Here is a 27011-nt window from a genome sequence, read left to right as displayed (position 1 = left end):
CCACACACACACACTCAACATTACTTTTTAAGATATGTCTTGATTCATAAAATCTTTAATTCACAGACAGAATGATAAGAATGCTGGATAGATAGAATGACAGAACAAAAGAACGATATAGATACATAAAATGGCTTAAGTGTTAAAATAACTGCATAAATTAATGAATGATTGAACGAACGAACAAATGAATACACGCATACATTCATACATACTGTAAAAAAAAAAAACTCAAGCAAACTCTAGACAAGTAAACAGTCAGCAATTAAATAAGAATAATAAACTAATTATAAGCAATAGGACAAAGACACTACAGTAGAACAAATAAATAATACATGCTACATACATTGTATAAAGTAATCAAATGTATAAAAACATTGCACATTCCTCACTGTGTAAATTAAATATATATTACTTTTTATTAAAGTTACAAAAGTGATCTAGTCAAGAGCATTTTTTATCTATTTATCTATATGAGATTTTCTATCTATTGTTGTGTGATTAACATGAATGACAGACAGCAGGAATATTATACTGCTGTCACTCTAAGAGCTGCCCGGATCCAATATACTGTTTCTTTCTCAGGAGCAGTATATTCTTTCTCAGCTGTTTGCTGTTTACTGTGTTTACGAGGATACTTGCAAAGACAGGCATTTTGACACATACAAGTATATGTATTTAACCATTTAAGGCCTATGAAGCAGCAAACATTCAATACGTTCAATACCGCGCTCTATGAGCATCGTCTTCAGGTGCATGCCTCTCTGACAATGCTCAGAGACAGCGTGCGCATATAGTGAAATTAGTTCTCTTTCACTGCTGATTGTTTGAATGGCTTAAAATCACTTGTTTTTAAACTGCAATGCTTAAAAACGTGCAAACGATACACTTTTAGTGACCACGTAGCACAGAAAGGTCACGTGAATGTGTAATACCTATGTTCAAATTCAAGATTATAAAACTGTTTTCCAATAAACTAGTAGCACGGGCACATTTAATTACATTTACTTGTAACTTCACAGATTTAATTAACTTGTGTGTAATTATATAACATTTAAACCCCATTAAGTTTCTAGGTTTCTAGAGAGTGAGGAGATGTTTTAGACAGAGAGCAACAGTAGTGGGATGGGGTGGCCAGCAATGAAGAATGAAGTTCAGCACAGTTTAGAAAAAGCACTAGAGCAACATTCATTTTTTGAATGAGAGGGTGTGGGCAGAGCTTGAATTAGGCACAAATCTAGTAAAACTGCTTTGAATAGTTAATAGTTTACATATAGTTAAGAAGAGTGCTTGTGTCTAAGAGCTGTCGGCGTGATTTTGCCAAGTAAGACATGTTCCTAAGACATCTTTTGTTGATCCTGGATCAACATTACTGTCCAAAAATACAGACTTAACCCAATCCCCACCCCTAAACCTAACCTTACCCATAATGTATTCCTAAAATCAGAGGGAAATTATAGCTGATTAACAAGGGTGTAGAAGCAAATAATCCTGATTGTAAGCCTAAAACTGACATTTCCTGAAAAGTTATCTCTCAAATCTGATTTGTTGATTGGAATGATGTTCAAGGATCAACAAGGATGTTGATCCAGGAACATGTTGTACTTGGTCAAATCATGCTCACCATCTAAGAGCTGTAAGCAAAACACCACCAATCTAGGGTCACGCTGCTTCCTTGTCTACTCCGGTCTTCTGCTGAAGAACCCTGTCTAGCCACCCTCAAACAGTCACTGATGCAGCCAGTACCCAGATCCCTCAGCATGGCCTTGCATCGTATAATATTCATCATCATGCTATAGCCTGATGTGTCTGCTGCTGGGTTGGAAAATAATGGATGGACTAAACACACACTTCCATCATTCTGCTTCTACTTACTTTAATTCAGTTCCAGCTAGGGAGCCAAATTGGGTTTATCGACTTATGAAATATGATGATTCTGACAGACACAAACACATGTGTTGATATATACATGCAGTCCCAACTGGCACTCAAACACAGCTCTATGTGACACATTCTCCCACCAGGCAAATATCCAAGACTGTAAAGATGAAGTTTTATTGATTTTCCCATTTGGGAGACTTGGAGGTGCTTATCAGAGCACATATAGTGCTGCACATTCTCCAGGGATCTGGCTAAATTCTCTACCACACACATACACACATAAACGAGTGCTTTACACCACTTGAGGGAGGTGATGTCTGTGTCGATGGAGTTCACTCATGCTCTTGTAACCGGTGACACGAGTGTTGGTTCACTGCAAGCTGAAGTTGATTTGAGTGTGCGGTTACAGGTCTGCCTTTCATTGTCAGGACAGCTCTGTTTCTACCACCAGCTGTAGTTTCATGAGGGTCTTTCTGAGTGTACAACACTGATTAGAGGTTACTGAGGAAATGGCTTTCCCCATTGCTCAGTATACCAATTACCTGTTTTTACTACAAAAGTCCCATCATCACTACCTTCATTCTGCTTTTCTCAGACATACCTCTCCTCTAACCTTACTCTATCTGAACATCTATCCTGTCCAACCTGTCTGTCTGCCCCAGAGGTTTTCAAAACGGGGTCCAGAGACTCCCAGGGGACTGCAAAGAGGTGTTTGGGAGTTCATGGAATATTTAAAGGGGTCATGTGATGCTGCTAAAAAGAACTTTATTTTGTGTATTTGGTGTAATGAAATGACTTTAGTCTTTGCAACTTTACAGATCTTCTTTATGCACCAAGAGCTTGTAACACTCCAAAGAGAAAGGAAAAATTGAAATCGCATCATATGACCCCTTTAAAAGAAAAAGAGCAATGTTTTAATATAGATATTAACATTTTAACAGCAACAAGTTTACTACTACATTAAATAGGGGTGTAATGATTCATCGATATGGATCGCTACATCGATACGATGTCTGACGATACGATGCATCGATGCCACACGTAAAATATCGATATCTGTGGTATAAATAGGCACCCTTATTTTGGCACTGTCCACATTTTCACATAATGTCCATCTATGCATTACCGACAACGCGTGCATTCTCGCTCAAACTCATGTATCAGGACTCGATATAAGGACTGCCCGAAGGCACAAGGTGAGCATAAAAGACGCTCGGGATTGTTTGCAGAACAGTCAAGCGCTGTGTGAGAAGTTTTCTGCGCACACATCTGAAGCGCGCACACGCACACAGACAGACTCAAGCTCACTTTAGACAAGTAATCAGTCAGCAATTAAATAAGAATAAGAAACTAATTATAAGCAATAGGACACTACAGTAGAACAAATAAATAAAAAATACTACATGCATTGTATAAAGTAATCAAATGCATAAAAACACTGCATATTCTTCACTGTGTAAATTAAATATATATTTATTTTTATTAAAGCTACAAAAGTGATTTAGTCAAGAGCAGTGAGATTTTCTCTCTATTGCTGTGTGATTAACATGAATGACAGACAGCAGGAATATTAGACTGCTGTCAATTTAAGAGCTGCCCGGATCCAATATACTGTTACACTTTTCTTTTTTTTTTCTCAGAATCTTCAGAATATATGACCAGGGCCAGTGGAGTTTCTACATATTCCACACAATGTCTTCATTGAATGGCACCATGAACCAAAAATCCCCTGGAGCAAAATGAGGTTAAGTGCATTGGGCAAGGGAACAACAGCGATGAACCATGACTCACTCCAAATGGGCATCAAACCAGCAACCTTCCAGTTGGCAACCATCATCATTACCCAATATACAACACCCTCTCGTCTTTCCTCCTTTCCACTGGCTATACAAAATGGGATCAGCTGTCTGGTGAAAGCTCCAGCTCACGGTAAGCTCCATGGTCCCCTCTCTCCCTCTTCACAGGCATGGTAAGCCTCAGTCAGGCCTGACCCTTCATTGTCATCCATCCACATTATATCAGAAGAGGGCCAATTAGGCATTAACCACATTATACACCCAGAGACCCCTCCTTAGCCACCACTGGACTCAATAACACATTACCATAGAGACTCTTTAATAGAAGACGCTGTTAATTGTCAGGCGACATGAAAACCTGCCCACTAGCATGAACTTGTGTGACAAGCCCTAGTGACTGTCATTTAAAGACAGAGGGGGAAAAAACAATATTGACAACGGCAGACAGAGACTAGGATATCACGCATCAAAAATGATTCATTGAATGATTCAATGAGTGATTCATGAGCAGGATTCACGGGCAACCATGAAGATAGTAACTGACTTGTAATGACAAATTGCTTTGTGATAGTAATGACAGACTAAATAGCTGGTTTGAATATTGAGCTCATGAGAACTCATGAGACTACATATCAAAGTCTACATATTATCCATTTACAATGTGGTTATTTTTTGCATGTTTAATGGTGACTGTCTAACATTTACTGTCACTAATGGGAGTTTGATCAAAGAGGTGCTAGTCAACATCAGGATAAGCTCTCTGGCTGTTTCAGTGGCTCTACATGTTTTTTTTTTTTTGTACAGTACATTGAGGATATTCAATACTGATTGAGATGGGATTTATTTAAATTGTTTAAAGCCAAAAAAACATGCCCAGGCTGGTGGAAGATGGTATGCCAAAACAAAGAATCCTCTAATCCGGAAAAATCAGATAAAAACATGTCATTACAAAACAACATATTAAATAAATCACACATATCTTAATCTGTTCCACAAGTCGGGAGCTTCATAGTTATGCATGATAAAACAGTCCTATTTTTCCACATACTGCATTGTATGGATCAGGTCATAATTTATCATGAACTGATTCAAACCTGAATCTACATTAACAACTGACTACAGCAAAGCTCCATCATAATGATCTCTCTCTCTCTTTTTTTTTCTTGTTTAGAATCTAAATTAGAGGGAAAAAAATAGTGAAATTATTATTATTATTATTATTATTATTATTTGATTTTATGCAATACAAAAATAATCAGGTCCCCTAATACGGAAAAATCTAAGCCTAAGTGGGCAATTCGGTCATTTTTAGTCACATTTTGTAGTGTAAATTCAATGATTTACACTATATTTTATAATGCCTTATTTTGCAACACTGAAATAAGCTATTTTCGTTGAATTTAAGAGATTCTGATTTATTAGCTGCAATTAGTAAATAACTGCTGGTACAACTTATTAATTTAAACTAATCAGATACATTCTCTTATATTATATAATGAATTCAATCAACACACATACATCATGACTATAGGTAGCAGAAACTGTCTGTTCTCTTGGTAAATGCACAAACACATGAAGTGTGGCTCTGTTGAACTAGCACTACAAATTTTATCACACCAAAGTACCTTGGTCAGGAGGCCTCAGCTGTGGTTCACATAAAGAATCTCTCAGTGGAGATGGAGTTGCTTAGAGAGCCAAATCAATAAGCCTTTAGCCTTAGGGCAGGAACCGGCTAGGGAACGAGGCTGAACAGCAAAGGCTTCTGGATCTTCACAATTATGCTACTTGTTTTTAAAAGTGCTACCTTAGGAAAATTACTTTCAGACTATTCGGTTTTTAAAGGCTAACATACTGTAAAAATTCTTAGTGATTATATTCATATTATCCAAGCAGACCGTACAGTCCACACATCATTTTCGTTTCTTGTGTGTGTGTGTGTGTGTGTGTGCGCGCGCACATATGCTACCATTTCAAAAGTCTGGGGTCATTACAATTTTGCTTTGTTTTGAAAGAACTTAATATTTCTATTCAGCAAGGATTCATTAACTTTTGAGCTTTCTAACTTTCTTACTGTTCTTATTGTGTTTCTGATCAAATAAATGCATGGTTAATGTACTACCATTAAAGCTGCCTTTCCACTATCTCCGACTTTCACATACAATCGTTGCCTTTCGCCTCCACACTCCACAAAGCTCCCGTACTACTTTACATTGAAAATGAATGACTTCTGGTCTGTTGCTTGTCGTTTGTTAGAGATAGTGGAAAGGCGGCTTAAGGCTGTATTTATTTGATCAAAAACACATCAGTTGACCAAGGTTCAAATTTACCACCACTCACACTTGAATATGCATCTGAGCCACATGAGCTTGTGCTCAGATGAGGGAGAATGAAATCATACAATCCTCCTGTTGAGAGGAGGAAAAAAATGTGAAGGGATTTAAATGTGATATCAAATGGAGCTGAGAGTACTGGGCTTATAAATATTAAAATGTATCTTAATGCAAAAATATTAAAATGTGTCATTTATTTACACAGCATTTGTTCAAAACCCTTTGCAATTATAATTAGGAAAAACAAATGAGTGCAACTTGCAAGTGGTGAGGAATTTGTAGAACTTTATTAATGGAAAATGTGTATTCCCAAATCTGCTTAGTTTTCGTCTTTGAGTGCATATTCTGCACAGGTCTAGTGAAAATGTCTTCAGCTAAGAACAAAGTAGGTGAAAGGCACAGACGGAAAGAGAGAGGTGTGAATAGTCCCCATGTTGTTTTGTCCTGACAACTCAAAGTATCCCACTTGCATTAATGAGGGCCTACAATCCAAAACCAGCACAATTGCACAATAAGCAGTGAGGAGGGTCACTCAGGAGCACTCACTGTTTCCACAAAGACCTCCACGTTCCTTTGATGACTCACAGTGTCCAAATGGCCCACTGAGAGAAGTTACTCTTTCATACTCATCTGAGAGTAGGCCTGTGGAGTCAGGTCCTTGGGGAAATAGTACAAAAAGTCATTTCAAGGCAATGGTTCCACTGGTCAGGAATAGTAGTAACTGTGTGCAGGTCTGCATGCAAATTTCTGCAGCATGACTGAGGCGGGTAGGTAGACCTCACTGACAGGACTGCTAATCCGGAGAAGAGCCATTGATTGAACACGTCCCTAAATGCTGTGCTCCGCCTGGCAAGTGTGGCCATTTTAAGTCTCATCAGGACAGGGAAGAGCAGGTATACATTATAATTGCAGGAGAGCTACGGTGGACTTAAGCTTTAGCGGTTTAATGGCTTAGCTCCACCGGATACGAGAATGTGTGGTTAAACACTTAATGGCGCAGAAAACATTTTGCCATTGAACATAACAAGATATCGATTAGGTGTATAATGCATAAACACAATGCACATCTAATTGACGCTCTGAATAATTTCAGGTCCACCTCCTTTGTTCATGTCATCTCTATTAAGTATGTAAATGAGGATGAGTCATATCTATCAAGCAAGGTACCTTTGAGATTTATCGAAGTGCTGTAAATTGCATGGGGTATACAATATAGACACAACTGCGCTCTAAACAATGAAAAAAAATAATTTGTTCAACACTGAAACATATATTCCAACATCAATACAATCCTTTTGACAATAGCACAGCTTGTTTTTAAAAGTGTACTTATTTTTTTTTAATTATATTTAAAAGATTGAGGAGCTTTGTTTTTGAATCCCATTATGACTTTCAAGTTATTCTAAACCGTTGTCCCTTTTTTTTGGTAATAATTGTGTTGCTATTTATAAAAAAAATAATAATAATTTGGTACCCAAAATAAGGGTGAAATAAAATAAATGTAATCTTATTATAAAAAAAAGGGACCGCATCTGGTCTATGATCACTCTAGCCAAAAGTGCTTCAGAGTCATTTTCAGGAATGGTTTGAATTCTCACATTTCCTCATTGCTGTGTCACGTCATTACTGGGCAGCAAGTCATTAGCTGATGGTGCACCCATTTATTACAGCTAAAGAGCGATGGGCAAGGTGGAGGAGAGACAGATCAGGCTTTGGGACGGCCACGGTTGTAGGCTTTTTCCTTCCGCCTAGAGCTCAACACATCCATTTCTCTGTCAAAATTTTTGCTGAGCATTTAGGGTAGGCAAAATAGGTAAAAGATTTGAAGCGCCATACATTGAAACAGCAGAGAAATGCTGTAATTTCATATAATCACCTGGAGAATAGAAAGCAAATGTACATTTTGCTGTGGATTTTTTATTTTCTTTGATATACAATGGGGTGCAATTGGATGTGCTCAAAATAGTTGCCGTCCTGTCAGCTTCTCTAAGATCTGTTGGTTTTACCCCAAAAGCGGACTGAGGCTGGCCCAATACCCCTGTGTTTCTTTCAAGTCTATGCTGAGCAAAGAGAGAGATAGAGAGAGATAAAGCTTAGTGGGCTTTTTTCCTGAAGGCGTAGGAGTTTTAGTTGTGAGTTAAGGTAATCCGAGCAGACGCTGTTCACTTGCCCTTGTTTGCAGACTCCTGTGCCAATTAGCGGACTAAGGAGACTATGTGTGGCATATTTTCAACATGAGATTAATTCATATTTCACAGCATGCTATACAAAGGAAAAGGCTGATCTTAAAATGATGGGAGCCATCAGAAAGCAGGCAAACCAACAGATGCATGCTAGCTTCATGTACTGGATCGTCACAGCTCATTGTCCTTGAAAATTAATCGGAATGAAATGACAAGCCTGGGGACTGCAATCCACGGTGCACTGCAACAAGGCTCCTGAGCAGAATATTTATGTAAGCTTGGCTAAGTGGCAACAGATGATATCTGTATTCCAACTGGATGGCGAGACTTTAAATGGCTGTGATAAACAAGCCTGGGCAGGCGGCATTATGCAATGTAAATGTAGTGATTCGGGTTTAGGACTAGGCCAATGAGGGCGTGTGAGGGTGGGGCTGGGGCGTAAGGGGGAGGAGAGGGGAGTCGCCATGCCGTGGACTATATCTGAGCTTATGTGTACCACCAGCTAACAGCTATGACATATGGCGCGCAATGCCATTACCACGCTCGCTGTGCACAAGCTCATTTTTCAACAACCTAACAGCCTGAATAGGCAATGCTTACACTACAATGCCATTTTGAACTCACTCTGATGGTCCGATTGGAGTCTGGCAAAAAACACATTAATCTCGCTCAGAGACCGTATCAGTATTGGTTTAGGATAGCTCATCGGCTAGCAAGAGTAACTAGCCACTGGAACTCACAAAGTGGCATGATGTTATTTATCAAGTCTCAAAAAAACAATCAATAATACAAATCTTGTATTATTATTTTCTTACCAGGTTTCTTACCAGAACATATTACCCCAATTTTACAGTCTCTGCACTGGCTACCTATTAAGTTCTGTATCAGTTACAAAATAGTATTACTTACCTACAAGGCCCTTAATGGTTTAGCTCCTGCGTACCTAACTAGCCTTCTACCATGCTACAATCCATCACGCTCCCAAAGGTCGCAAAACTCTGGACTCTTGGTAGTACCAAGGGTAGCAAAGTCCACTGAAGGAGATAGAGCTTTTTTACATTTGGCTCCCAAACTCTGGAATAGCCTTCCTGATAACGTCCAGGGTTCAGACACACTCTCTCTGTTTAAATCTAGATTAAAGACACATCTCTTTGGCCAAGCATTCAAATAATGCATCTCATAAACTTGTACTGCAGTTATATCTGATCAAATGCGCATTATTATTCTTTAGCTTGGGTTAAACAAATCAATTTTGCTTGGTTGGAACAGCAGCGATGCTAATTATGTCTCTATTTGTTTCTCTGTTTTTTGCCACGGGATTAACATCCCATGGTAGCTAGTTTTTGCCACGGGATTAACATCCCATGGTAGCTAGGATTTACACAAGCTTCAGTCTAGATCCAGAACACCTGAGAAGAGATGATGCCAACCCTGAAACAACATACAGAACTACCAAATTTTGCTATAAGTTTAATTGCATCATAAAATAATTGCTGTTAATAGTGTTCATCGTCTGTTTGATTACGTCTTTAATTGATTTTTTTCGTTTTGATTTTCGTTAATTGATTTTTCTGCCATATATACATTAACTGACAGCCACCACTGATAAGCTACTACTAAATATTGTAGAAACATACTTTTCTGTAAAGTTGCTGTTTGTATCGTGAAAAGCGCTATACAAATAAACTTGAATTGAATTGAATTGAAATCTAGATTTAAGAAAGCTGAATGTTGTTGATGCCAACCAGAGGTGGACATTTGCTTAAAATTCTATACTAGCCATATATATATTGTATATAGATATATTTCAATTAAGTATTTTAATATTTAATTCAATATTTAAACACAACTAAAAAGCTTTAATATATAATATGATATACTACACTTTCTATTGAGTAAGCGTCCTTTTGGGTGCTGCCCACCCATAGCCATGTGCTCTGCCTATAATAGCAGATAAAAATGATAATAATTAATTAAAAAAATTTAATTATCCTCGTCTATGCAAGACTTTCAACACATCAAACCACAGGGAATTGACACACTGCTTAAGTCATTAGAAGGATATTAATCTGCAATAATAAACAAACCATGTACTACAAACAGTAGACGTTGGCAGATAGATGGCGTGTTCCAAATCATTTAGAAAGCGAGGGAGGGAGTGGGGGGGGGAGGTAATGTTTCAGTTGTGTGCTTCATTTAAACTATAGTTTAAGCCCAGCCTCTCTTAAATATCAAATTGTCTCCGAAAAGAGAGAGGGAGCGAGAAGAAAAGAAACAAAAAGAGAGAGAGAATTGAAGGAAAAAAAGGGTGAGCAGAAGAGCAGTAGGAGGAGGTGGAGGGTGCGAGGGAGAGAGAGCGAGCGAGAGAGAGAGAGAGAGAGAGAGAGAGAGAGAGAGAGAGAGAGCGCGCCTGGGCTGAATTGTGAGTGGCTTACGACACTCAGTGAACAGAAGGTGTTTCTGCATGCACTGCCAGTGCACTAGTCTGCTGCAAGGGATCGAACATCTCTCTCCTCCCTATACACCTCGCCTGCCTTCAGCCTCAGCATCTACAGCCTCCGCAGCCCACAGGAAATGAGCTTCATACAAAGAAGACATTGCTGAAGATTTGAGTCTTACTAGACACACTATCATCAATGATCTTTGGATATCACTGCTATACAAAGAATTAAAAAAGACAGGAAAAAGAAAAAAGAGAGCTGTATGATGCTGATCACACAGCTTTTGCATGTGTATAATTGTGAAGAAATTAAACGAGCACTGACAGAATGCCAACGAGCTTCACTCAATGTACATTGTGCAGGTCAGTGATCACTTTAGGTTATGGATGGTGATTTGCGACGACAGATCGGGAGTCTTTGACGAGAAGGGAGGAAAAGAGGGAGAGTGAGATTTTGGAGTGGAATATTCCCTCCTTCATGCTCGTTTTCCCCCGCTCGTCTTTCCCACAGATCAGCGCAGCAGTCAATGCAGAGGAACGGCAGAGAGAGGACAACGCTCATGCATGCAGCCCGGGAAACTTGCACTTCCTATCACCCTGCTGAATGCCACTTGGATTCATTCTCGTTTTGGCTCTTTCACACGAGGAGAACTAAGACATTGTAAGTCTGCCAGGATCTGGTGTCCGATGAAAAGGAGTGGGGGCTGAATTTGTACCACACTGGGGTCTTTTTTAGTTTCGCACATAATTAGTGTCGGCACAAAGGGATCAACTGAATAGAGGTTGTCAGCCTCTGGAAAGGGGTGAGTAGGCATCCTTTCATGTGAGACTGATTCTCGAGGAGCGCAATTTTTTTTGTACCTTCGTCTCTCTATTCCTTTCTCTGATCTAACATGAGCAAAGTGACTTGTCGTTTATTTGCCGTCGCTCTTCTCCTTTCGATGTGGTAGGATATATTGATTCTTTAAGTAACAAATCACCATACATATTCTCTAGAAATACACATCAGCTGAAAAAGACTTGGGGAGTTACAAATCACAAAATCCAAAATGACCAAGATCTGAAAGATTCAATGGACTTTTTCTCTACGACACTGCAGGATATTCATGCTAATGGATTTCCTCCTAATTGGTCTGTACCTAAAGTGGCCACTAAGGAAGCCCCCTGGGCTAATACTCTGCTCCCTGGGCATTGTTCTGAAAATAGTTCCATTGGTGGGGGGGAACTGTCCGAGGCCGTGCCGATGCGACAACAAGCTGTTGTATTGTGAAGGGCTCAACCTGACTGACATCCCCCAAAACCTGAGCAGCGCCATTGGTTTGTCCCTGCGCGAGAATAACATCTCTGAGTTGCGGGAGGGGAACTTTGTGGGTCTGTCGCAGCTTACCTGGCTCTATTTGGACCATAACAACATCGAGATTGTGGAGGAGAACGCCTTTGAGAGGCTGCGAAGGGTTAAAGAGTTGGATCTGAGCACCAACCGGATAGAAAGCCTGCCCAACGGCACCTTCAGACCTCTGCCCAACCTACGAATATTGGATTTATCCTATAACAGACTTCAATCCTTGGAGCCAGACCTTTTCCATGGCCTTAGGAAGCTTACCAATTTACATTTGCGCTACAATGCCCTTAAATTCATCCCTGTGCGGATTTTCCAGGATTGCAGAAGCATGCAATTCCTGGATCTGGGTTACAACCAGCTGCAGAGCCTGGCACGTAATTCATTTGCCGGACTCTTCAAGCTCACTGAGCTGCATCTGGAGCACAACGAGTTGGTGAAAGTCAATCTGGCCCATTTCCCCCGCCTCATATCCCTGCGGACCCTCTACATGCGAAATAATAAGGCCACCATTGTGGTCAGCACCCTTGACTGGACCTGGGACCATTTGGAGAAGATTGACTTCTCCAACAATGAGATTGAGTACATTGAGCCACACGTGTTCGAGAGTGTGCCCAACCTTAACACTCTTATGCTGGACTCTAATAAACTGACTTACATAGATCAGCGGATTTTGGACTCATGGAATTCCCTGACCAGCATCACTCTGTCGGGTAATGCCTGGGAATGCAGCAGGAATGTCTGTGCCTTGGCTTCCTGGCTCAGCAACTTCCAGGGACAACGTGACAGTGGCCTGCTGTGCGCCAACCCAGACATCGCACAGGGTGAGGACATTCTGGATGCCGTCTACGCTTTCCAGTTATGCGAGGACAACGTGGAAGCAACAACGCAGATCTTTACCGCTACCAGAAACCATGCCAGAGGCTTCATATTCGATGGCCCGACGAGAAACCCCTATGACCTGCAGGATGTGGAGGGCGGGGAAGTGGTGACCAACTCCTTAACGGTGACTGCGTCTGCTGATGACCTGGAGAGTACCATGCAGATTCACAAGGTGGTGACAGGCACCATGGCCCTCATTTTCTCCTTCCTGATCATGGTCCTCATTCTCTATGTGTCATGGAAATGTTTCCCAGCAGGCATCAGGCAGTTGAGGCAGTGCTTCACCAGCCAGCGTCGCAAGCAGAAGCAGAAGCAGACCATGCAGCAGATGGCTACTACGTCTGCATCCGAGTACTACGTTGACTACAAACCCAACCATATTGAGGGGGCACTTGTCATCATCAACGAGTACGGCTCTTGCACGTGCCAGCAGCAGGCATCTCGAGAGTGCGAGGTGTGATATGCCACCCATGCCATTTTAAAAGTCAGTGGTTTCAAAGTATAAATGGATACGGAACACACGTTAACTTGGCACCTCATTTTGCTGCTCTCAGGAGGAAGTTAACATTTCTCGAGTGCAAATGGACTAAAAACAGGGATTTAGTGCTGATTTCAACAGCCTTGTGGGAGAATCTGACTCTGACACCTGTGTACTTGATGCAAAAGATGTGGAATAATTATGTTGACCTGTCCTGGCTTCTCTTATGAAGAGTGGATATTTGAGCTTTAATGTGTCTTTCTACTTCAGGATATTCTAGGACTTTCTAAAGCTATCAAGGACATCCAGAACAAAATTTACTGTGGTAACAAACAGACAAAATTGGAGAGGAAAACATCAAAACAAAGAACCCCTTAAAAAAAGATTCTATGTAAAATATGTTAACAGCAGAAATGCAAGAGTGGGGATAAAATGCAAGATGTTATCCTATTTCTTTTGTAATCTATGGAGAAAAAAAAAAGAGGAAAATACAAATGTTTAAATAAATGAATTGCAATTCACAGTACTCATTATTGCAGGTGAGTTGGAGGGTTGCTTTTTTGTCTGTGATCGCGGGGAAAGATGTTCAGAGAGCTCTGCAGTATTGCAGGATGTAAATAAGCAGGGCTGTTGGGAGCGCTTCTCTTCATCCTCGTCTCTCCCTGAGATATAATCACTGTGCAAAGCTTGATTGCTATGGCTGTGTGCAGTTGCCACCCTTGTACCTATCCTGAATAGATTAAGCAAACTAGCAAAAAACAAAGCAGGCTGACGCGGTTTGATCGGATCTCACATGATAAAGTCAAAAATTTGTGTGCTGTGCAAATAAACAAGACAAGGAGTGTCTAAGACCTTAATTCCCTTCACTGCTTCGACACACTTCACACATAAAAAAAGAGCCTCAACCAAGGGATAAAAATCAGAGCGAGAGGAGGCCTTAAACATTTAAATCTTAATGTACTTGAAATGGGTGTGATAAATTATCCATTATGTTTGGTTTTATTTAGTTTTGTTTCTCCCTCGAAAAAGGCTAGCCAAATTGTAGATGTATATTTAATTGTGGCTTTCTGTTTAAATGTGACATTACTTTAAAAGATGTCCTGTGGTAAGCTGTTGTTATTGTGTGAGTGATCATCCTGACGGATTGTTAGATCGTGTGCAGACTGCATCAGTGGCTATTGCGCTGGTGAAAGCACAGGGCCTCTGAGAGAAGGTACAGGCTGCTCCCTAGTGTTCATACCAGCAGTAGAGGAAGACGAGATACTGCAGCAGCAACAAGCCCTTGAATTTCTCTTGCCCAGGCTTTGTGTGTGTTCGTATGTGTATATGCCTGTTGCTTATCATATGCAGTCTCTAAGCTCAGCTCAGGATTACTACCACAGCGTAAAGTATCTGGACTAAACAACAAAAGCAGGCTGATTATAAAAAGGGAGATTTCACTTTACATCTACTATGTTGTCACCTCACTCACTTGGCTGTTATAATGATGGATTTATTTAGTACGCATAGGGGACATGCCACTGTGAAGATGGTAGATGGTGTGTTTGTGTGTGTGTGTGTGTGTATGCATTTCAATTTTAACTATTTAAGTGTCTGGGTTTTTTTTTGTTTTTTTTGTCATCTCCTAAAAAGGTGGAATTGAGTTTGTTCTGACCAGCTGCATGTGTGAAGTATTAATTTGTCATGTATGACTGGGATATGCCTTAAAGGGACAATGTAAGGCTGAGCGAATATTTTTTACAATCAAATCAAACAGTTTTATTATGAATTCCAAAGTCCCGCCCCCTTTGAATCCTTTAATACTTGATATGAAACTGTTCTATTTTCAGCACTGTATTTGATGCGTATATGAAGCTAAGCAAAGCTAAACCAATAAAATGTATTCCTACTGTTGTAAATGATACGCAATGTGACACACTTTGCCCTTTTCTGATTAATCTAGTCATGCTGTATTTTTTTCTTTCTTTCTTTATTTTATTTGCTGTTTATGCTTGTTTTCTGTCAGGTGAAGACGTTGATGCATTATTCAGAACATCTGGTCTGACACTCCTTGGACTACAATCTTTTCTATCCCCTTTTCATTTCATGAATGATACTGTTCATGACATATTTTGAAGCAAAGCCCTAATGTGTACACAATGTGTGGTTGGGTTTTTAATGAATCCTCTGGAGAGCATAAAAAATAACACCTCTATTTGACTGAGTGGCAGATTCCTAGCATCAACACAATGATGACAGCATTGTTCCCTGCACGGCCGGAAAAAAATAAATCGTAGCTATTCACGATCCCCCTTCTCAAAACAGGTGGTTGGATTGAGGAAAACAAAAACAAATCTTTCACTAACAATAGCTGTTAACCGTACCAGCGACGAGGCAACTGGCAACAGGGGAAACAATGGAGCTGTAGAGCAAGTTGTTTGATTACATTCACCCTTCTCTTTTCCAACTCTGAACGAATCGGAGCCATCCTCAAATCAAAGCGCTTCTTCAGCCTATTTTTAGCCCTTCTAGCTTATTTTGAATCAATATTGCATGTTTGTCATTTCATCTCGGCACTTCTGGGAGTTGTTTTGAATTCCCTTTTTCCTTAATTATTATTATTTTCTATTTTTCTTCACAAGGAGCAAATGGATATTTGAAGTGGCGGGAGGTTTTGTTTAATCTGAAGCTCTCTCCTCCTCCTCATGCTGCTTACAAACCCCTCTGCCCTCAAACTCTAACTAGAGTTACTGCTCTGACAGTTAACTCTAATAATTAATACTGTTATTGATAAGGCTCGAGGTAGATCGATACAGATAGTTTTTAGTCAATTACAGACTTTCTTGCTTGTTACTTTTTCCAGACGAAAATAAATAAATAAATAAATAATCTTGTGTTAGTGTTGACATAGAGAAAAATAGGGGATGGTGGGGGTGGGGGAATATGGTTTATTTATACAACAATCTTTTATTGATATTTTGGCTAATTAGTGTGGGGAACGCATGGCTATATGCCCAGTACTATCAGAGAGGGGGAGAGAGAGAGAGAAAGACAGCAATGGTCGATCACTAAGACATGAATTCAAGCAGGGGCGAGCCCTTGGATCTGTGTGGAAGCAGTTGTGCCAAGTGGTAGGGGGCAAGACATTAGCTTTTGACCTTGTTAGTCTGAGCGCCCATTTGTGTGTATGTGTGTGCACGCAACATGCAAGTAGTAGCTGAATATGAAGATCTCAAGTGAGTACTAGAGGGTTGTACAGCACCGAGTTGAGGAGGGTCAACACTGGTAAACAAAGCAAGATGAGAAGACGCTACAAATAGCTACAGAGCTAAAAACAAATTCTCAATCTATGCAAATCAAGTGCGTCAATCTATGCAAATCATCGAATTAATTTCAAACAGTCTGACTGAAAATCAAACGGTTTGTCTTCAACGTTACAAGACTAAAAATGATCCCTATTTGACTATATAACCTCAGAAGAGACCAACATCACAAACTATGCTTATATGAGTGTTACGTTTGTACAAGTGACATACTATTATAGTTTTTATAAATATTTTGAATAATTTTGCATTTTTATAGTTTCTCTTCAGTTTAAATTTTACAGTTTTAGTCATTTTGTTGCTTGCATTTGTCTTAGTTTTAGCTATTTAAGAACAAGAAGTTAAATCAAATAAACATTTAAAATAAAATAACTTTTTTAAGTTCCAAAGTCTCCAATAAAAAAAAAACAACTATTTCAAAACTCAAATTATTTCTCAACAAAATACTCAGAGAACAAATGATCTAAATTAAGCGATCCACATGAATTTGATATCTCTATATTCTTTCTGTATATCAACAACTGTTTCATTTGTGTCAATTTTCATTTATTCTATTGCATTTCAGGAGAAACATCTAAGAAACAAAGAATCAAACACTTAAAATAAATCACCAGAAAACTCAATTTTGCCTAGCATCTACGCGATTTCCCTTGGTGTGTAAAAACCCTAGGACATCTGAGTTCTGAGTATTAATATCAAGCAAACCTAGAATCAGCTGCCTAACAACCCAGACCACATTTCCTAGTTTCCTCGAATATCACACAAACAGACTGCATTTAATAAGAAATAAGGAATGGCTTGCGTAAATTCGTAGAAGGTCGGTGATATGGGAAAACTAGATTAAGTGTCACGGTATCAGCATACATAAAATCCAGATATTTCATCAGAGTCTCTTGATAGAGCACCAGATGCTTAACAAATTAATTAACCTTGCTTGCTGTCTCTCAGTGTTGATTGAATGCCCCTGTGTGCCATTCCCTGCCTCTGGTCTCGCATAATAAAACACCCACACATAAAAAGACACCCTGCCAAAACATAGGAATGACCGGGACTCTAGAAGACAGCATTAAGAATCTACAGTACACAAGAATTGACTGTTGCTTCCCGCGGCGGCTCATAAATGTATTCAAGTCGATATCATCCTTACTATTTGCAATATAAAGTTATAGTAAAGAACTTGCTTTTATTAGAATGTGAGTAAACTGAACAAGACGGCTTTATCATTCTCCAACTCATCATTATAATTATCAACATCATCATCATCATTCTTATATGCGCATCTGCATCGCTGGCATCACATTAAGTATCGCCGCAGGGGCATTGTGACATTTTCAAAATGTAACTAAATCATTCAAATAGCCATATATAATAAATGTATATGTGTCAGATAAGACTAATTAGCATGGAGTTAAATGCTTATTTAAACGGATACATACACCCACGTCTTTATTAACAGATGAAGAGACACTAAAGTGAGTGGGAAGAGGGCATATATCAACACTTTATGAAACATCACATAATGGCATAAAAAAAGGCTGCTGCTGTTGCAATTTAAGTCATACCCAATGTAAACACCTTGGGCATTACATTAATGAATAATATGGCATTAAGGCACCACACAAAGTCAGATAGCAAATGGATGAACGGTAATGGGCTAACGTTCAGCAACATCTGCTCTCGCATTTGTGGTGCTGAACTGAGCACACAGTCGTAGGGTGGAAACAATGCCGATTGTTATTTTCTGCAAGTTAGTGGAATATCTCATGGGTCGCACCCAGCGCACAGCTCGCTGTTCTCCATTTATGCAGAATATCTGAAATGTGAGAAAACAGTGGTACTTATTTGCTGACTCTGACAGTGACTTTTCCCAGAAACCCTTGAGAGACAGAGCTACCTGAGAGCACTTTTGATGATTACCATGTGAGAGAGAGAGCACAAGAGGAGTTTAGAGCACTGTAGAGATCAGGACATATTAATGCATTGCAGTCTGTGTCTATACTGTGAGTAAAGCTCGAGAGAGAGATGTGGCACAATAAAGAGGACCAATAACCTTCATCATTAAATTTCTCTCTCCCTCTGTATTCTTAAAGCGTCAACTCTAAACTCCAAACTAAAGATGTTTCGATTATGCGTAACCTTATGTTTCCTTTAAAAACAAACCGAGTGTTGCAGTGATGACGTATATTTGTGTAGGTCAAACCAGAAGTGAGCATCACCCTGATTCCCTTAACAAAAACCCAGGATTTTTTTCCCATTAGCTTTTGCATAACTGCAGAAACTAAACTCTGTGACCACCAAAAGTTTTTGATTCTTACAAATTTTCGTTTATCATGATAATCTTCACAAATTAACACAACTTTCATGAATATTTGATGAGTTTGATGAGTATGCATTTTTGATGAGTTTGGCATGATGCTCTTTAATGTTTCCAAAAACCTCTTTAGTCCCATTTAGACAACTGGGGTATTACTGATGTATTTTATGGCATAGAATACAATGTGAAAATATCTAGGCTTGTGTTAATTATAGACATTATTACAAACGTTTAACTAAAAAACATCAAGACTTCAAGACAATGTAACTAACTCAGAACTAACTAAAATGCTAACTCATTTCTGGGTTTTGGCCTACAAAAATGCATCATCCATGCAGCACTCTAATTTGCATTTTGTTTAATTATGAGATGGAATGAATGTATGGTTACCTAGCAACTAGCAGTTAAATTTGCAATATTCAGAACATAATCTCTGCTATACTTTTTGAGGTAGAGTCTTACAATTTCACATAAGAGTCTCATACTTACAAGGTACAAATTTGCCCAAAGGACACTTAAGTTCATTGCATTGTTGCGTTGTAGGTAAAATCATTTAAAATCTTCTTCTCATAAACCACTTTCCAATTAAACTTTTTTATGCCACAAGTAGATATGGATAAACATTTGTAAAATTGAAACTGATTTGTTGAGTTTTCACATATCTGGGAAGAAAAAAAACAACAACTTTGCTTCCCATGAAGTATGTACACATCAAATCTAATAATTACTCTGGGAGCATGAGGCAGTTGATATCAATATTGGTGATAGGTGACTGACAATAAAGCTGACAAAAGTAACTTCCCATAACCTGCTGAACTGCTAATTGCTATATTTGAGGTTCTTTATTGCTGATTTATCTATTATGTGCCAATTACATCTCTCTTCAGTATCTCAGAGTGCGAATGGTGGGTTATGAGATTCAAAGTGACAAAAACAAAAGCACCTGATATCTGTATTTGAACAGCTGAACACTCTCTGCTCTGACAGGATGAAAAAGAAATCTTGCAGAGCAGTAATTTCCGCAGTAATTCCTCTGCCCCACGGGATATCAAAGATGCTGTGCAAAAATGGGATTTGGAGGGAAGCATAAGGAATCTTGATTGTGTTGAGAAGGACAATGAAGGCTGCAGAAAAAAAAGAAGCCTGTATAACCAGTTGACTGCTGGATAAAAAGGGGGTTTTCAATAACCGATGATAACATATATTATACACACACACACACATATACACACACACACACACAAAGAAAAACAAGTAGATAGAATAGACAAATAGAAAGCTAGTGTTTTTTTTTGTTTTGTTTTTTTAAATAAAAGAAATAAGATAAATATAGATAAAGTAGAATTAAAATAGAATAGAAAGTGCTAGAGTTAGAGGGTCAAATAAAGGTGGAACATTTGTCATTTACAAACATGTAATTGTAGAAACATGTCATTTAATGCTTCACCTAATGTAAAAAAATAAATAAAAATTGCCAATGTCATATGTCAATAACTTAAAAATGGCTTATTTGGTAAATTGAATTGTAAATAAGAATTAGCAAGCATATTAACAGAGTTTTTCTTTTTTTTTTTGCATCATTTGCCTTCTTAGATTTATCTTTCACTGAGCTTGGCACAATGCATTCTGGGACTGCCTTCTCTGTCAAATAAATATGTAATGCTTCCTTTGAATTTGACCAAAAGAAGATATCTTACGAGGCAGCATAATTAAACTGCCTATTTTTTTGGACAGGCTTCATGTCAAGAGCGCAACTACAAATGTTGTCTCCATAGGAAGTTCACTAGGCTTTGGAACAGAGTGTATATGATATACACACCAGCTATCTGTCACTGAACCAATAATGAGGAAACTGAAAGTCCCCTTATGTGTTATGTATGGACCTTTTAAATATTTAACATGGATTTTGCATGCATTATGGCATGCTAATATGTTTCCCAAATTAAGAAGTGGATTTCAAGTAAAAAAGTATCACTTATGTAGTTAGTGTTAGCACAGATGGACATCCGCATAAAGACAGAAAGAGATTACATTTATCATGGGCTGCGATTAGATCACTAAAACCACGAACAAAGTCAAACACCCTGCATCTTTCTTCTCATTCTTTCATGATAGATGATCAACTAATTTACTTGTGTCTAATGAATGGGACTGACTCTATAAAACTATAAAACAAACACAGAACATGAACGTAGCAAACAACTATAGAGACACTTTGATTAGAAAACAGCAACTAATCGTGTTTAATCGCATCTAAAATAAAGGTTTTTGTTTTCATAATATATGTGTGTACTGTGTATATGAATTATATGTATATACACACACATGCATGTTCAAATTTAAGAAAAAATATGTTGTTTATATATTAAATATATTTATATATAATGTAAATTATAAGAATATAAATATATGCATCTAAATTCATGTAAATATTTTCAGAATATATACTTTATGTGTTTATTTATATATACATAAAAATATGCACAGTACACACACATATAGTATGTAAACATAAACCTTTATTTTGGATGTGATTAATCGCGACAGCACTACTTAAAATAAAAATGTGAAACAATTGACACTTAAAATCAACCAATGAGGCTATTAGACTGGACATCAGCCAATTAAAATTGTCCAATGGGAAAATACTGTAACACCCATATAGGCTGTTTACTATATTAGACTGCATACTATACTGCTATCCGTAGTATATACAGATTTAACCCTGAAAAAGGTCTGTTTGCCAAAAACTGTTTAAATAGAGTTTAAATATTCCAAGTGTTTCTCAATATTCATGAATCCATAACAAAGTGTGTTTTAAAACAGGAATAAGCCACATAAAGCATGATTGGATATTTTAAAGATAAAGGACTTACCTATTTAAGAAGAGTTTGGAAACACATGCAGATAGAGACCAGCAAGTAGAGGTGGAAACATAGGAGGGGAAAAAGGAAATAAACAAAGATGGTCAGAATGTTATATTTCAGTGTGTATATGTAAATGCACATAAGCTCATTATGAGCTCATATGTAAATCAATGCATTTCACTTGTTCATTTTGTTTATTACAAATGCAAATGTTTCAGATAAAATAGATGTGTAAGACATTTACAAATTCTGCCAAAAGATCAACAAAAGACAGCAGCATAAAACAAGACAATCCTTCAAACGCATTTGTGATCAGGCTGCATACCAGTGAAAGAACAAGAGTAAGAAAGAAAGACAGAGAGAGAAAAATAAATAAAGAGAGAAAACTATGTGCAGCGAGTGAAGATGAAACAGAATAAAGAGGTGTCAAAGACCCGTGCTGCTGTAGTTTATACAGATGGTACGCTTCATGCTCGGGTCTCTGACAATCTTTAAAGCAAGTGTCTATGCCTACATCTGTGTGTGTTCAAAAGATTAACACACACGTACCCATACGGCACAAACAGAATTGTTCTCGGTGCCCACTCTTTGAACTCTGTCCTCTCCCGTTTGCAAAACATGGCATGGCAAAGCATTGCTTTGCTGCGTTTCAAAATGGCTGAGTGGGAAGATAACTAAAGGCTTCTGCTTTATGCATCTCCCCACTTTTTTGATTCCAAAAGCGCAAGTTTTGCCATCACACCCCTCCATATAGTTGCCTCGGCTGTTGACAAGAGAGATGGAGTGTGTCGTGCCAGTGTGTGTCCTCTGCAAAGCACCTGATTACATTCATGGAGCCAAGAGGAGATTTATGAATGCAGTCTCAGGCAAAGAGCGGCCCCATCCGCACTCTAAATAATGGCAGCTCGGAAGATATTTTTTTCAGTTCCAATCCCTGCGTCCCAAACTACCGGCTCAACTACCCAAATGAATATTTATCCCACTGAGATTATCTATCCACCTCAGCATCCCATTCTGATGGTTATTTCAATGCGGAGAACGCTGGAGGCTACAGGTCCAGATGCGTGGTTGGTGTGACAGTGGGATGCGTTTGGCGTTCGGTCTGTAGTGTAGCCAGCATCCCCTGCAGAAAAACTCCATTTATCCTCTCTAGTGTAAATATTGAACAGGTTTCGGACCAGGGGGAATAACTAATGCTAATGAATGGGGAAACTCTTAGCTTATCACACTTTATCAGTGAATAAGCATGCTGTCCGGGCTCAGAGGCGGCAGATAAATTGAAGGGGGTTTGTTTTAAAACAGACAAATTGGGCGAGACCACACTATGTGCAACATGATCAGTCAGTGTCAGCTTATGTGAGTCAGTCTGCTATAATAACGTTAAACTGGCTCGGTGCTCCGCCAAGCCATAATGTGATCCAAGGCAGGAGTCCAGGAAAACGACTGAATGTAAACATACGCATAGCTTGACATGTATGATCTGTGTGTGACGGAAAATGTAAGGGGATTTGACACTGATGGTGATGCATCAGAATAAAAACATTTATCAAATGCATGGTTCCGCATGTGAAATTTGATTGGATGAGCCACTCTGCTGTGCGTCACACACATACACATTCTGCAGAAGGCTTCAACGATTTCCATGGAATTGGACCACACGTCACTCACACAGTTCCACACATCCCACTCCCCTTGTGTGTTCTTTCATTAAACATTTTGGATAATCTGATCATGCTTTCTGCTAACAATATTTGTGTAGAACTCATTCTCTGTTTTACCATAAACAGTGAACTCAAAACTAAATAATTATAAATTAAACTAATGCAGAAGTCATCAGATTTTAAATGTCTCATTCATTCAAATGCCTCATTCATTCATTCATTCATTCATTCATGCACTTGTATTTTTATGAATGTTGTATTATATTATTTATTTGTACTGTTCTCTGAGGTCTCCTTATAATGTTATCAAGTTTTTACATCAAAAAACATCATAATTTAGAAGTAATAGGCTATTTTCTTTGTTTAGGAGTTCTGAAACTTACAGGATGTTTTTATAGCACAATGACCTCTTATATGTGAAAATATCAAGGGATTTTTTGGTTTCTCAGTTCATGACCCCTTTAAATTGAGTTTCCTTGGGGGGGAAAAAATCTAATTTTCAACACAGAAGTAAGTTATTTTCTGTGTAGTTGTGAGACCCTTTCAATAGCCACTATAGGTAGAACAGTAGAAGAACAATAAAGTGCATTAAAGCAAAGCCTTGCACATTCAACGTTGGCTAAAATAAAAAAAAAATAAGGTGGAAAGGAGATCAAAATTAAACACTGAATATTTTTTAAGGGTCTAGTCTTTGCACCTGTTGGTTTTAGTATTGAATCCTCTATTGGAGTAAAACTGGTTATGTTGTTATAAATAACTAGAGACCTAGAAATGTGGTCTTGAAACTGCAGACTGCGTTACTGCATCTCAGCTGTTAACAATCACACTGTTTTTATTTTCTTGATGGATTCACACCATACAAACCTGATTGCCTACCGGTCAGCCATATTCTACTCTACTTCCTGCTTATTATCCCCCTGTATGTGAGGTATTTACATTTATTAGCTGACATTTTAGCATTTAGCATGAACAGTCTGATATGATGGCTCAATACTTACCACAAACAAACCAAAACCCCTAATCACTTGTTCGAGATACAGCCTAATATATGCGTGCGATGGTGCTTATGTGCAGGCAATCCAAGTGTGAATCAAGCTTGGATTATTCTCAAACCACTTTCCCCTCTTCTACCCATTCCTTCCTGATGACTTGCTACTGTCCTATCAATTCTAAAGACAAACAAATCCTAATCATTTGTTTATTCAGACCTGGATATATTACAGTGCCAAATATAAGCACAGTGTTAAGTAGACAATAATGATGCGCCAAAGGACATATACAGTAATTGACCATTCGCAAAGACCCGTCCTCCTTAGTTACTGTTGCTATCCCCGACAAACAATGCCGCTCTCACACTACACACCATATTCTCATGCAGTGAAAAATACATCGCAGAGCAAAGAGGATTTTTATAGCACAATGACCTCTTATATGTGAAAATATCAAGGGATTTTTTGGTTTCTCAGTTCATGACCCCTTTAAATTGAGTTTCCTTGGGGGGGAAAAAATCTAATTTTCAACACAGAAGTAAGTTATTTTCTGTGTAGTTGTGAGACCCTTTCAATAGCCACTATAGGTAGAACAGTAGAAGAACAATAAAGTGCATTAAAGCAAAGCCTTGCACATTCAACGTTGGCTAAAATAAAAAAAAAATAAGGTGGAAAGGAGATCAAAATTAAACACTGAATATTTTTTAAGGGTCTAGTCTTTGCACCTGTTGGTTTTAGTATTGAATCCTCTATTGGAGTAAAACTGGTTATGTTGTTATAAATAACTAGAGACCTAGAAATGTGGTCTTGAAACTGCAGACTGCGTTACTGCATCTCAGCTGTTAACAATCACACTGTTTTTATTTTCTTGATGGATTCACACCATACAAACCTGATTGCCTACCGGTCAGCCATATTCTACTCTACTTCCTGCTTATTATCCCCCTGTATGTGAGGTATTTACATTTATTAGCTGACATTTTAGCATTTAGCATGAACAGTCTGATATGATGGCTCAATACTTACCACAAACAAACCAAAACCCCTAATCACTTGTTCGAGATACAGCCTAATATATGCGTGCGATGGTGCTTATGTGCAGGCAATCCAAGTGTGAATCAAGCTTGGATTATTCTCAAACCACTTTCCCCTCTTCTACCCATTCCTTCCTGATGACTTGCTACTGTCCTATCAATTCTAAAGACAAACAAATCCTAATCATTTGTTTATTCAGACCTGGATATATTACAGTGCCAAATATAAGCACAGTGTTAAGTAGACAATAATGATGCGCCAAAGGACATATACAGTAATTGACCATTCGCAAAGACCCGTCCTCCTTAGTTACTGTTGCTATCCCCGACAAACAATGCCGCTCTCACACTACACACCATATTCTCATGCAGTGAAAAATACATCGCAGAGCAAAGAGGAAACTGACAACATGGTGACAGAGAAGACAGAACAGGTTACTTCTGGTATGAAACAAGGTCTCAGGACTCTCAGCTTTCATATTTTGTAATTTTTAAAGAAATTCAAACAATAAATACCGTTTTGTGGCTCTGCAATGTGTCGTGAGTATTGCCTCTGTTCAAACCGATCGTCTTTTCATATTTACATAAAACAACGAAATAAACATAAATAAACATCAGAAAGAATTTTATTTCAACTGCGGAACACACCATTTTTCAAGTTTAAGTCCACTGAAGTTAATTTACATATTTTCTGAGCCGACAATATAACGTGAAACCTATGAAAATGGTTTAAAAAAGCACACGGTGCCGTAGTTTCATCACTTTAGACATTCTGCAGGACACCGGCCCTCCAGGACCGAGTTTGGCCACCCCTGCTTTAGAGTGTCGCAGTGACCGTCTTTTTGCAGTAAAGGACCTGTCATAGTTTGATCAGTGGGAAGATTACATGAAGCGACGCGAGGTTAGCTGCATTGAAAACAGATGAGCGCACGTGCATATACTGCTCCCGATCAGAGTGAAGTACATGGAATTTTGTCCACAGAATGATAAGAGCACACGTTTTAACATATCATTTTATTATTTAACACATTTTTACTTAAGCGCTGCAAGCCATGCATACAGCACCAGACATGACAGATTTCTGGTACGCAAAACAAGTACTTTAAAGGAATTCCTTAGCTTATTTCCGTTACTGTGGCAGCCAACAACAGCCGATCAGAGTGAAGTACATGGAATTTTGTCCACAGAATGATAAGAGCACACGTTTTAACATATCATTTTATTATTTAACACATTTTTACTTAAGCGCTGCAAGCCATGCATACAGCACCAGACATGACAGATTTCTGGTACGCAAAACAAGTACTTTAAAGGAATTCCTTCATTTAAGGGTTAAAGGGATAGTTCACCCAAAAATAAAATTATGTCAGTATTTACTCACCCTCATGTCGTTCCAAACCCGTAAGACCTCCTTTCATCTTCGGAACACAAATTAAGATATTTTTGATGTATATGGGAGGGGCATGCTCTCTGACCCTCCCATATACAGCAAGGGTCCTTACATGATCAACATCC

General features: G+C 38.6%; 2 protein-coding genes across 2 annotated transcripts in view; one reads left to right on the top strand and one right to left on the bottom strand.

The window, feature by feature from the left end:
* LOC107689478 (catenin alpha-2-like) overlaps positions 1-27011 on the bottom strand; it is a 519554-nt gene that overhangs the window by 149805 nt on the left and 342738 nt on the right. The gene's annotated exons all lie outside the window — the stretch shown is intronic.
* LOC107689474 (leucine-rich repeat transmembrane neuronal protein 1-like) lies at positions 10592-13952 on the top strand. The gene has a single exon (XM_016487471.1). The coding sequence runs from the start codon at positions 11737-11739 to the stop codon at positions 13309-13311; it is 1575 nt and encodes a 524-aa protein (XP_016342957.1). The 5' UTR covers positions 10592-11736; the 3' UTR covers positions 13312-13952.

This window comes from Sinocyclocheilus anshuiensis, unplaced genomic scaffold (genome assembly GCF_001515605.1).
Source record: "Sinocyclocheilus anshuiensis isolate Anshui unplaced genomic scaffold, SAMN03320099.WGS_v1.1 scaffold1215, whole genome shotgun sequence".
NCBI classification, from domain to species: domain Eukaryota; kingdom Metazoa; phylum Chordata; class Actinopteri; order Cypriniformes; family Cyprinidae; genus Sinocyclocheilus; species Sinocyclocheilus anshuiensis.
The sequence above is the reverse complement of the archived record's forward strand: the minus strand, read 5'-3'. Positions and strand labels throughout refer to the sequence as shown.